The 13,556-nt window shown below is 42.4% G+C and overlaps 1 protein-coding gene across 1 annotated transcript in view; it reads right to left on the bottom strand.

Moving 5' to 3' along the window:
- LOC129327569 (dynein axonemal heavy chain 9-like) overlaps positions 1-13,556 on the bottom strand; it is a 274,625-nt gene that overhangs the window by 81,838 nt on the left and 179,231 nt on the right. The window contains exons 52-54 of the mRNA XM_054976322.1: positions 11,893-12,081; positions 6,578-6,813; positions 2,519-2,641 (exon numbers count right to left, since the gene is read on the bottom strand). Of these exons, the coding sequence (XP_054832297.1) occupies positions 2,519-2,641; positions 6,578-6,813; positions 11,893-12,081 (548 nt within the window). The remainder of the gene's footprint in view (positions 1-2,518; positions 2,642-6,577; positions 6,814-11,892; positions 12,082-13,556) is intronic.

Here is a 13,556-nt window from a genome sequence, read left to right on the forward strand (position 1 = left end):
TGCTCTAGCATTCAGACAGAACTCTTAAGGTTAAACCATAGAGTTCAGGGCCAAATGCTAGACAGTCGTCAGTGACACAATGATGTCACTAACAGTGGTGTCATTGCAATGCGGGTGATATGACTAAGTCACTGGTGAGTCCCCTGCCCCCTGACAGTGACTCTTCCACCAGTTACCAGCCTCATGGTGGCAACCCTAACTGGAAGTGGCAGGAAGGAATCTGAGGAAGGAAAGTTGAAATGTGTAGAGGTGAAAGGATCTGGATAACAGAATGTCTCATGTATAATTATTTCTGAGGAAGTTTAGTAAATGGGTGCGTTTTCATTACTTTCATAAGATACTGTAAATTTGTTCCTTCTATAAAGTGGTTTTCCCTGTACTTCAAATGCCATTCATTATCAATTAGGACTAAAACAAAATACATCAGGATCCTGATGTATTTTTTGTTTTTAAAACAACAGTTATTAAATTGCCTTTACTAATAAGCACGGCACATAGCTTTAAATTAGTAAACATTAAAATCAATATATCTAATTCTCAAGTGGCCCCATCTAGGGATACTCAAATGCAGAAATTTGAGCCAAGATCAGACAAGCCAGATCTTTCTACAAACCTGAGAAAAGCTCTAGGTTTGAAGAAAAATCTGAAAGGGGGGGGATACATTGAGGGTTAAAACCCTCCAAAATAATAGAAATAACAGAAGCAGCACCCGTACATTTAATAAAGGAATGTCTGCTATAATGGCCCTCAAGTCTTGATTTCTGTCAGTAAAAGGCAGGCCCATTTTGGTTTTTAAGAGGGTACTAATTTGGGACAGGCCCAGTAGCAACCACTGGCAGGCCCAGCTGCTCACTTCTAACAGCAACCACTGCATCAAAGTAGGTTTGCCAGCCTCCAGATGGGAGCTGGAGATCTCCTGGAATTGCAACTGATCTCCAGCCAACAGAGATCAGCTCCCCTGGAGAAAATGGCTGCTTTGGAGGGTGGACTCCATGGCAATATACCCTCACGGAGGTCTCTCCCCAAACCCCACCCGTTCCAGGCCCCAACCTAGGGTTCCAAGGTCCTTATAGACTCCCAGCAAGGGGTAAGGGGATCCGGTACTTACCAGGACTCTTCTAGTTGCTTCCGCAAAGTGTGCTTGTGCTCCCAGCACTGATATGATGATGTCACTTTCAGAGGTGACACGGTCACGCTGGCTACAGGAGTGCTCCTGCACTCTGCACAAGGCTGATTCTTTGAGAATCAGCCCCTTTGAGGCCAAAGTCAACCTCAAACAAAGCTCAGGAGCACTCCAGAGGCTGGTGCAATGACGTTACTTCCGTCGCATCTGCTAGAAGCGCACATGCTGTATGTGTTCCTGGGATGCCTGCCGGTGGTGGGCGATCTCTGGGTGGCAACAAGATAAACTGGCAGATACCTGAGATCTCTACTCCACCCTCAAATCTCCAGGTATTTCCCATGTGCAAGTTGGGAACGCTACATCAAAGCCACTATGGTGCAGTGGGAGACCCAGGTTCAAATTCCCGCTCTGCAGTGGAAGCCTCTTGGGGTTAACTGGGCTTCTCCACACCTAACCTACCTACCCAGGCTGTTGTTAGGATAAAATGAAGGACAGGAGAATGACGAGAGCAGCTTTGGGTCCCCATTCTGGAGAAAGGCAGGCTTTAAATGACATAAATAAATATAGTTGAAGATGGAAAGTAGATAAAAGGTAGATTGGCTGGTGAGTAGGAAGGAAGGAAGCAGGGAAAGGGGAAAGGATATGGGTGGCTGCCAGGAGACAGGAAAGAGAAAATAGTGGGAGAGAAGATACAGGAGAAAATTATACACCCCCTGCCAGGGCTACCAGTTTCCCACCAGAGCAGAGGATCTCCCACCCCAATTCCCGTTTCTTGCCAATGCTCCTGCAGCTGGTAGGAGAAAAATAATGGACAAAAAACACTGTTGATGACAGCATGACATCACTTCCATGGAAACTAGGCAGTTATGTCAGTTCGCTCTACTCCTAGACATGTGACATCACTTCCAGGTTCCCCCAAGAACTGATGTCATGCCACTGCTGATAGCAACCCCCATGTCCCCCACCCACCCCAGATTCCCACTGGCTGCTAGCAACCCTACTCCTGGCAAGTCCTTGCAGTTCCCCCACTTGTAGTATTCTAATGCTTTATCATATATTACAAAAACAACAGCATATGTATCTAGAATGCACTCATGACAACAACATAAAAAGCTTGCTTACATAAAAGAAATATTAACAAATTACTCAAAACTAAACAAGATATCCTGCTAGATCTTCTTAGCTGTTCAACCGCCGTTACTGAGGAACGCTACGAGGCTTCATTTTCCCAAGGTAAAACTTGAAGCAAAGCCTCCCCTGCGGTCCTTAAGATCTTAGGAAGTTCACACGCAAGTGGACACACACAGATAAAGGGAAGGTTAGCAGGATGCTACCATACATTGAATCATCATCCAGAGGTTGGTAGCCTTAGAAGAGAAGCCACCACCAGCTTACCTTCCTTTTTTGATGGTCTCTCGACCAAGCAATGGACCTAGGACTGGGTCAACAGATTCTTCCAAGTTTTCAATGAGAACAACTTCACCAGCAGCGAGAGCCTGTTCTATGGTGTCCAGATATCTAGGGAAAGTAGCAATTAAGGTGACAGATGCAAACAGAATCAGCAATGCCTGCTACAGAACTGGACAGAACAAGACTCAGTGTGGTGCCATTGTTAAAGTGTCATTCTGCACAACCCAGGTTCAAATCCCCACTCTGCTACGGAACCTTGCTGGGTGACCTTGAGCCAGTCACATGCTCTCTGCCTAACCCAATCTCACAGAATTGTTGTGAGGATAAAATGGAGGGAAGGAGAACAATGCAAGCTTTTCTGAGTCTCCCATTGGGGTCTGAGTCCCCTGTGCAAGCACCGAGTCATTACTGACCCATGGGGGGACGTCGACATCATGATGTTTTTTTGACAGACTTGTTACGGGATGGTTTGCCATTGCCTTCCCCAGTCATCTACACTTTACCCCCAGGAAACTGGGGTACTCATTTTACTGATCTCAAAAAGGATGGAAGGCTGAATCAACCTTGAGCCGGCTACTTGACCCAGCTTCCACCAGGATCAAACTCAGGTCATGAGCAGAGCTTGGGCTGCAGTACTGCAGCTTACCACTCTGTACCATGGGGCTCACTGTTGGGGAGAAATGCAGGTTATAAATGAAGTTAATAAATAAATAAAAACAAATCATAGGGTAAAATCAGGAATGAGAATTCTGTAACAACAACAAGTATATATGTCCAAAGGAGTTAGCCGTGTTAGTCTGTAGTTGCAAAATAGTAAAGAGTTCCAGTAACACCTTTCAGACTAATCAACTTTATTGTAGCATAAGCTTTTGAGAACCACAGCTCTCTTGGTCAGATGGATGCATCTAACAAAGAGAGCTGTGGTTCTCGAAAGCTTACGTTATAATAAAGTATATATGTGCAAGCAAAATGTTTTCATGTATGTGAATGCAGGAATGTAGGTAGGTAGGTAGCAGAAATCTCCTTGCACTGCTACACTATTCATTGATGCACTTTTCTTAAGCACTTAGTTCTGTTGCCTTCGTATTCATGTAGGACGGCACAAGGCTTTACTGGAAAACTGAAAGCTAAGAATACGTGCATGCTAATAAGTTCATGAGGTCCAGGGATTTTTTAGTTGAACTGAAATGCCTGTTCCCGGAAGCAAACTATACAAACAGAGAAGCAAACTCAAATATTTTAAATGCAATATGCTTTCCAGTCTATTGTATCCTCTCCAGCGGCATCAGAGCCCCTTCTCTGCTTCCTTAGGGCTCCTACAGGCAAAGTTATAAACCTGTAAAAGAACAATACAACCTTTTGCATTGAACAGGGACCCTTGATGTTAAATTACCACTGAAGTGCCTTGCTATGCAGATTTTAAAGATGCTCCAACACAGGAAACTCTGGAATCACATAGAAACCTAACGGGTATTTGAGATTTGTGCCTTTTTAATGGGTATGAAATTAGCAGCATCAATCAGATGCAGACAAAAATTTGAGGTGAGTTCTAAAGAGTTGTTGGGATGTCAGGTAACAGTGAGAAACACCCAAAGATCAAATTCAAGTAAGTGGGAGACACAAAGGAAGACCATGCTGTGGTAACTGTAACAATTGTCTAGAAAAGGGAATTTCCACAAGGGCTGTTTTTCTCACATCTGAATATGAAGCTGAGCCTACCAAAATTATCTATTCTGCTCTGCTCACCTATGCATCTAATCACCTCATAAGAAAGTGCTTGCTTGCTTCTGGGAAAAGTCTGTTGTGAAGATGCTCCTGGTGTAAAGTAGTTGGCCCTGGCCTCTGCCATATTTAATAACTGTTTGATAGTTGCCTGTGATATAAAATTCACAGGGCCCCTGGATCAATGCAGCCTGATTTGCAGCAGGGGGGATTCCAGCCAGAATTGCTGAGTCCCGCATTAGAGATCAAGCATGAATAGGACATTCATGCTAATGCAGAATGACCACAGTGATTGTATTTACTGCCTTCTCAGCTGCGGGTGTGAGCTGTGATAACATAGGGTCTTGTTGAGTCACCCTCTTAGCACATTCGGATACCCTCCTTCCATGATGAAATCCCCGCCTCAAGATTGAGAAGCAATTAATTAGCACTGATAAGCTTATAATTTGTTCCTGGGAAGATGCCGTCCCTATCTAAATTCGTCAATTCAGTTCCAGGGAAATTCATTAGCAGGCAGCAGGAGAGACTTTGCATTTCCTTTTACACACCCCAGCAGCAAGTAATCAAAGTAATCAAACCTTTGTAATTCCCAAGAACTGACCTTTAGGGTCTTTGTTCCAATGGTTGAGGGGGCTCCCCAGCCTCAGGACATGTTTTGCCATATAAGAACCAGGGCTCTAGCCCCATTCAATTCATGCACGCTTTCTTGGTCCAAGCGCTGTTCCCTTTGGGTTGCTCTCCCTAAGACTCTCTTCTCTTGGTCGAGAACACGGGGCATTTGAAGCTCTTCCTCCATGGACTACCCTACTCTCCGGATAGGTAATTATCACCCTGAAATCCCTCAAATCTATTCCACCTTCACCCCTTCTTTTCCTAGGCATCTTGTGCATTTGTGAGCAAACTCGTGTGTGTGTGTGTGTGTGTGTGTGCGCGAGAGAGAGAGAGAGAGAGAGAGAGAGAGAGAGAGAGAGAGAGAGAGAGAGAGAGAGTTTTCCCCTTTTAATAAAAATACTCTTTTATTCAAGATCACCAATCTCATTTGCCTCCTTGGGGAAGGGACCCCATAAATACTGGTGGAGATATCCTGTTGTTACCCTTCTCGCATAACCTTGCTCCTTGCCACTAATTCCCCCCACTTATTCGCAAGGAGCCCTATTCTAGGTAACACTGGCATTATAACTAACTACACCATTTTCTTATATTCATTAAATGTCATTCCATAACAAGTCACCTAATCATTTTTTTACAGAGAAAAAAAGAGTTACATAGGCAATCAAATACAATATGCTCTGAAACTGGGAATGCATTTTCTTAATTCAATATAAATGTTGGGATACAGAACATAGAGACATGTCTGGTTCAAAGGATATACCATCACCAGAACCTGCATCTGCTGAAATTTGCTTTGTTTCTTTTTGTGTCTCTTTGTCCCAGTGCCTCTCTTTATAAGACAGTATGGTAGTGTACTAGTTCAAGGATGGAAGTAAGCAGCTATCATAAGAACACTGGAAGCAAGTTAGTACTTACCCCAGCCTTTGCAGACCTATCAAAGTGTATGGACTACACTATATATTACTAGAAGCCCAGAGCAAACAAATACAATAATAACATGTAAAGATGTCAAGAGAAGTACAGAACCAACAACAATGGGGATTGTTAAATTTCTACAGTCAATTGCCATCAGAAGTTGTGAGAATTCTGCTCCATCTGGCCTTCTCCACAGAAAGATAACAAGGACAGAAAGTAAAACAGCTTCTTATCCCTCTGTGAGCTTGTCTGTCTTGTATTCTTTTCTAAACCCTCAGGGAAAAGGGTGTGAAAGCAATCATCTGAGCAAGAGGCAACAAAAGTTCCTTTTCATTTTTACCCAAAGACCTTTTCCTTTTGAGGACATGTAAAACTGCCCCATCCCATTGCAGGCCTGAGCCTTGGCCAAGTATTACAGATGCACCAATAGAACAGGAATTAAATCCTCAGCACTGAAAACTGCAGTGTGACGCACAGCCAGCTGGCACCCAGAGTGCAGCCAACCCTTTTTATTCTCCTCCTCCTCAGTACATTCACAGTTTTAGTGAGGTTTCTATGGTAACCAAGCCAAGTTCTGCACAGCTCCTCCCTGTTTAATCAGAAATCTCTATAATCTTGGTAATGAAAAAGGCAGGTTAATACACAAAAGTTCTATAGCTGCCAAATTGGAGAGCTTTCCTGCAAATGTAATTGGCTCCCACAATCCTTAGTCTGAAACAGGATATACATCAAACTTGACACTGCAATTGAAGGCATAAATTTTTCACTGCAGCTTTGCATGGCATGCTTGCTCACCCCTTCTGGCCAATCCGAGTCACTCGGAGACGTTCACCATACTTGGTTTTGATCCATTTGATGCCCTGGAGCTGGGGGTCAACCATGAGTGGCCAGCGCTCACAATTAGTTAAGATGGTGGCATTTTCAGTGGACATGCGATCAGCTGGTAGCCCTTCGTTCTGCCAGGCCGCTATGTCAGCATCATCCGTCAGCATCATCAGTGGGTCTAGAGAAGGAGTCACAGGAATCGCAACCTAAGACAGTAAGAGAGAGACAGTTTGCAAACTCCTCCATATTCCATGTGTAGACAAAATGTGTCTGTTAAGATTTCTATTCTTTAACGGGAGGATATTACAGACTACAGCAGGAGTCATTAACCTTTTATAATTAAAGAGCCAAATTATGTCAACATTCAGAGCAAGAGATCAACAAAGAGCCAGTATAAGAAAGTCTATTTGCATAACTGACAACTTTACATTATTAATTGACATATGGACTAATAACCTGCAATGTTTTGCATGTAAATAAGTTTTTGTATTTTATTTCTGTTTGTTAATGTACAGTTTTTAATATTTATAACTGTGGTTCAAATGCAGGCCTCTGGGGAAAGAAGGAAGGGGGCTGGATGGGTGAATGCCGTGTGCTCTGATTGGATGGTAGCTATACCCTAGGGGGTAGATTGGACTGCGATTTTTAGTCAGAGTGCTGAGAAAAAAGTGTTCATTCCAAGTCAGGCAAACTTTGTGGAAGCCTGAAAGGGTGTCACCCTGTCTAGGTCAGGCAAACTGTATAGAAAGCCTTGAGTGAATCTATGTATATGTGTGGATGAGAGAAGAGTGGGATTTGAGAAAACAAAACAGGGTGTTTTGTTGTGGGGATAATAACATACTTTGTAAACCGTTCTGAGTGGGCATTAAGTTGTCCTGAAGGGCAGTATATAAATCGAATGTTATTATTATTATTATGTTGTTATTCTGTTAGTGAAGATCTGTAAGAAAATTAGTTTGGGTTTCAAAAAATAACTATTTTTGAAACCACCAAGCTTAAGAACTATTATGAAACCAATATGCTGCAACCATCATGCTTATGTACTTATTAATACATTCTCATTTTGGTTAAGCAACATTATCGCACAATCACACTCACATGCTGACTGTTCTGTCATACTACCATATATATGCTGGTACCCTCTTTCTAGTATATATATAACAAAGCTTTCCTATAATACCAATTAAACTGAAGAGATATAAGGCAAGAGCCTTTGGTGGCAGCAAAAGCCTTTTGAGAAGCAGCAATAAACAGACCACACAAACAGGACAAAACACTACAGTGCAGGTTAGCAGACGGATTCAAAGCCCCAAGGGAAGGTGTTCTCAAGGTAAATATCTGGGTAAAGTAGAGAACACCTAAAGCTCGGGACGTGGGGGCGGTAAAAGAGTGTTGGTTGTGACCAGGGCCCTCCTGACATAAAAGTTTAAGGTAATGTAAGGAGGACCCAAATTAAAGATCCAAGACAGGTTTAAAACACAAAATCATTATATTACCCAGAATGTTTCCACAGCCCAAAGACTGATTATTGCAAGTCCCTCATTAGGAAGTGGCATGCAAGAGGTCTCACAATAAGTAATAAATATACACAAGAGCATTCTATGTGATTGTGTTAGTGCACTGGTATAAATCTGGACAAGTTTTGCACTTGACGTACTAGCAACTTTATCATTTCCCTTTCTGTAAAGCATCTCTAAGCAGCTCTTTACCTGCTATTTACATACTGCTTATTCTAGCATCCCACTCACCTCTCCACTATACTTTAATGTAAAGATCACATCACACGTGCCGCTTCCTTTGAAAAGAACATGAGCTGTGTCCATAACAGATTCCACCTAGATAACGCAAAAGAGATCCCAGATACTGCCGCCCCTCAAATAGTTATACTCTTGAAAGGAATGGGCTTGTATACTGACATCACTATATTTAAAAAGAGATTTCTTCGTGTTCACTCTGATGACACTGAAATAAATGTTCTAGAAGTTGCTTCATTTGTGTCTTCAAGTTTTAATCTAGCATACTGGCAGGTAAAAAAAAAAAGGTAGAAACAGGGCCAAGCTGACTTTTCACAGTTTTAACAAGGTCCATGGCTCCAGGAAATTATTTCATAGGATAGGTGCAGGCTGCATCTCCCTCCCATCGCAATTTTTTTTCAATGTTCCATTATGTTTGGTTGTATACAAATCATCCACTGACTCAGAAGCCTCAAAGAATGAGGCCTAGAGCAGTCTAAACTGACAGTTTGATAGAACAGGATCAGATTATACCTTGTACTTTTGCAGAATGTAATTAACACATTCACAGGTTTGCTGTTGTGCTGCAGGGCAGCATTGGCAGTTCTAGAAAGAGGACACATACATGCCAAGCCACCTTGGAGCCTTCTGAGCTTAACAGGAAGACGGTGGGGAGGGGTGGAACCTCTAATGTTACATCACATTTTCAACCAAGACATTATTTCTCACTCAAATAAAAATACGTTGTACAGATATGTGATCTCTGTTGTTATAGCCTCTTGTTGCTTAACATTTCAGCCATAAAATAACGGGTTAGAAGCAACTGAAAATAGAAGGAGCTTATGAACAAAATACTCCAACACCAGCACATTACAAGAATCTATAATAATAAAAGGATCTACCCATCCGTCCATCCATGGTAGGCTAACTCCTCAGAAAATAAAGCAAGGCTCCTCAAATTTAGCCGCTGGCTTCAAGATGCTCATGAGTCAATGTCGGGTAGTGGTTGAAGCTTTTGAAGTCTGAGGAAGGGATCTTTGACTCGCGAAAGCTTGTAAGTTAACTTGAAAACCTTGTTGGTCTCTAAGGTGCCACTGGACTCAGATAATAATAATATTTGATTTATATACTGCCCTTCAGGACAACTTAATGCCCTCTCAGAGCTGTTTACAAAGTATGTCATTATTAGGGGTGTGCACTTCGGGTATCCGATTCAAGATAAATTCCCGAATCGGACCCAATCCGTAAAGATTCGGGGGTTCTGAATTGGGGCCACCCCTGAATCAAAGCTTCCTGAAGGGATTCATATCGCTTCGGGAAGCTTCAGAGCCTTTAAACTTTAAAGGGTTCCCTCCCTCCTACCCACCACCCCACTTACCTGGTCCTTTGCTGCGGCACTGCTGCAGCACAGATGGCACCACAGGCTATGGAGGCAGCGGCTACAGCCTTCCCCGCCACCCAGCTGGCTGCCATGGCGGTGGCAGAGGCAGCGCAAGCGGCAGAGGTGCCAGCTCCAGCCTTCCCTACTGCTCCGCAAGCCACTGCTACAGCGGAAGAGGCAACACAGGCGGCAGAAGTGCTGGCTCTGGCCTTCCCCACCGCCCAGCTGGCCACAGCATCTGGCTTTGTGTTTATAAGAAATAATGAATAATCAAACACAACTAATTTGTGTTTGCAACTGAATGTTAGTCAGCAGGTGGTGTCATCAGTGATGGACTGCACGTTTTAAAAAGCCTGGAAGTGCTGTACACACACAGCTGCAAGACTATTGAGGGTTAATCCCTCACAGACACACAAAGCTTTGAGTGACAGGCTACTCTAAAGGATCTGATTGGGTAGCATGATCTGGAAAGAGGAGGGTCTGTTTTCAGTTCTAATAGAGAGGAATCCAGTGTGAACAGTTGGAAGATGGAATCCTAACAGGTGAGCAGTTTTAACACTGGCAGGAGAACTGGGGAAGTTGGCAAGGAGGTTTGGGAAGTAGATTCAGACTCCAAAACAGCCAAGGAAAGGGGTAGGTCTTCTAAATTTTCCCTACCCAAACAGGGAGGTAGCTCTCGAGAATGAAGAGATCTCTGTTCAGTTGTGGTTGGAAAGTTTGGAAACTACCTGTGGAGACTTTCAGATTCAGTTAACAACTGAAGGAAAGCACTGGTACATGAAGAGAAGGGGACTGAGATACTAGAAAGAGGGTACCAGCATTCCTAATTCCAGAAGAGAAACAGAATACTAAAAGAAAGTATACAAGAGTGCTTGCGGGGTAGGGGGAACAAGGGAACCAAAGCCTCAAAACGTAAGCCTTTAAGTATCTATGAAGAGCATAATAACTGAAGTCTGTGCATGATGCCATCACAGAAATTTTCAACCCCTGATTTTACCTGACCTTTCCCATATAAAGTAAATAAATGAGTTAGTTATTTTTGGAATTTTAAAAATGCCTCTGGTGCCATTTAGGGATGAGGGGAAAGTTCTAAACAGCTTTGGACTTTACTGGGCTTGGTTTTTTTTCAGGCATGATAAGCATCCATGGTTTGTTTCTTTCTTCTTCCCAGAATGCAAGTGCTGTAATATAACACCTACAGCAATCAAACTAGAGACTGTGAACATGCTATTATCCAACACCAAACGCTGGCATGACAGGGTCTTAATTTGGACCTGGGAAATTTGTGTTTTTTTCTTCTTTCAGATTTTAATTTGTGCAACACTTCCCTGATGAACAGTTCTGAAGAACTGGAATGCTTGCACGATGTCTTGTGTCATCTGAGTTGGCCTCAATAAAAGATATTACATGAATTTTGTTTTCATAATGTTAACTACCTAATAACTACCAGTGGTTTATATAATAATAAGAGACCTTAAAGGGACTTGTTGCTATAATCATCTTGACCTTGTTTGCCTGCCAGAGGTCTAACTTTTTGGATTCAAAATATCATCTTCCATAAAATCAAGAGACTTCTAAAAATTTTAAAATATCTGTATGTGATGTCCATATACCTTTATGTCTCTGTGTTTGCTGCTAAAAACTTAAAGCAAGGGTGTTACTTTTTTTGATGTATTACTCTGCTGGCTCTGGCTCCACAAGCAATTTCCTTATCAACAGGAGGAAACAATAGGGAGAATAGTCTTCGTGCTCTTGTCTTCAGACTAGTATAATATGATTCCCTTTTTCTTACCACCTTACTGGGTCCAGAAAAAGGCACATATAGGCTGCTTCCACACACACTGGATAATGCACTTTAGCGATCATTTGGAACTGGGGTTGTGTGTGTGAAACAAACAATCCACTTCCAAAGGATTGCTAAAGTGCATTGAAAATGCATTATCCAGCGTGTGTGGAAACGGCAATAGACAGAAAATATGAGGACTGTGTGATGAGGATAAAAGGCTCCCCTGGTATCTGCTTCATGAGATCCTTTCAGTGAAGCTCCCAGGGACTGAGCTGGTAACTTCGGCATGCAAAGCATGTGCTCTACTGCCGAGCCATGACCTCTTCCAAATTTTCTCGAGTTTCTGTGAGATGAACACGCAAATGTGTCAACTATTTGTGCTCACCTTCAGTTGGCGCAAGTAAGGTTTCCAAACACTATCCATCAGGTCCTGTCTGTACTTCTTGGTGAAGTAACCCAAGTAGGAGACAAAGGCAGTTATCAGCAAGACATCTCCACACAATGCACTTTCTTGAATCTTGAAATCTTTCACTGATTCAGCCCATCTTACATTTTCAGAGGCAAGCCCCCCAACCTAAAATGATCAGCATAAAATGGTTATCTGGGTGCTATATACAACGGAATTCCATGCACTTTGCCACAGTTGTTTGGGCCTTATCTATACCTTACTGCCACAATAAATCCTATGTCAGAAATTCACACATTTGGAGAGACAGAAACTTCACAGCAACGTTTCTAGAAATAAATTCTGGTTTCAGATATTTTTCCATTTGTGAGAATATTTGGCTTCTAAAAATATCACTTGAGAAAGAGAGAAATGTCTCCATATCCAGTGAAGACACACATTAGCAGGTACACCTCCCTAAGCAGGTTTAGTCCACATAATTTCTGTGCAAGGTTGATACAGCAAAGGTGCATAACCTGTTTTCACTTTTACATCTTGGTTTTTAACAAGATCTTACAAATGTAGGTTGCATAGGGAAGAAAAATAAGGGTTCAAATGATTAGGGGTCTGTTTTTCTAGTCTTAGCATGTAGATAATATGGTAACAGACAATAGCCCTGTGTATTTTATAACAACTGCTCTGAGAGACAAACCAAAAAAATTGCGATCAGAATTAAATGCTATCACTCCAGTTCTTATCTTTGGAACAAAATTAAAAAGGAGTACCTTATGAAAGGAAGGGAAGATGGTATGGAATAGCCTGACCTTGTTGGAAACTGAGCAGAGTCAGTACATGGAAGACTGCAGAGGAAGGCAATGACAAGGTTGCACCTTGATGGCACGTATGTACATACACGCCTTATTGAAAGTTGTGTATAGAATTGGGTGAAGTCTTTGAGATAGGTCTACTGAGGGAAATAAAGAGGTCACTATCCAGTAGGGTAGGACATAGTAGGAAGGGATGGAGGGTCTGTGACTAACTGGAAAGGAAAAGGATTTTTATGCCAAGATGCCTAGTTTCAGTCCCTGGCATCTGCAGCTAAAAAATTTCATACAGCAAGTGCTATGAAAGATTCTTCTTTGTCTAAAACTCTGGAGAGCTGTCTGGGAAGGATGGTTTGGCTTTCTATGCTGAATGTCCTACAGTCCACATCCTGTCATTTCTGGTTAAACAGCTTCATGTAACAGCTGTTGGAAAAGGTCTTGGTGTTGCGATCTCTTCCTATTCGAAGTATCACAAGACTTCTTTTTTATTTTTGTTGCAATAGGCTACTGCAGTGATACTCAGTGACTTGGGAGCAACACGTGGCTCTTTTTTTAAAAAAAAAATCTGTTTATTGTTTTTAAAATCACCAACAATACAAAGAACTTTTACAAGAATAGGCATCTATAAAACATGTGGCTCTTTGACATGCTACTTCTGGCTCTTTCCCAAAGTGGCACCCTTTGGATATTCTAGAAGGATGCCTAGTAGGGCTTGTATTGGCAAGTGGTTCCCACCTTAAAACTGCCAGGTAAGCTGTGAGCCTCCCTGAACTGTGGGCCTCATTCTAGCAATGAGGAAAAGGCCTGGTTATTTCACTGCCCTTTCTCCACTGATAGCTG

Source organism: Eublepharis macularius, chromosome 4, assembly GCF_028583425.1.
Source record: "Eublepharis macularius isolate TG4126 chromosome 4, MPM_Emac_v1.0, whole genome shotgun sequence".
Taxonomy (NCBI): domain Eukaryota; kingdom Metazoa; phylum Chordata; class Lepidosauria; order Squamata; family Eublepharidae; genus Eublepharis; species Eublepharis macularius.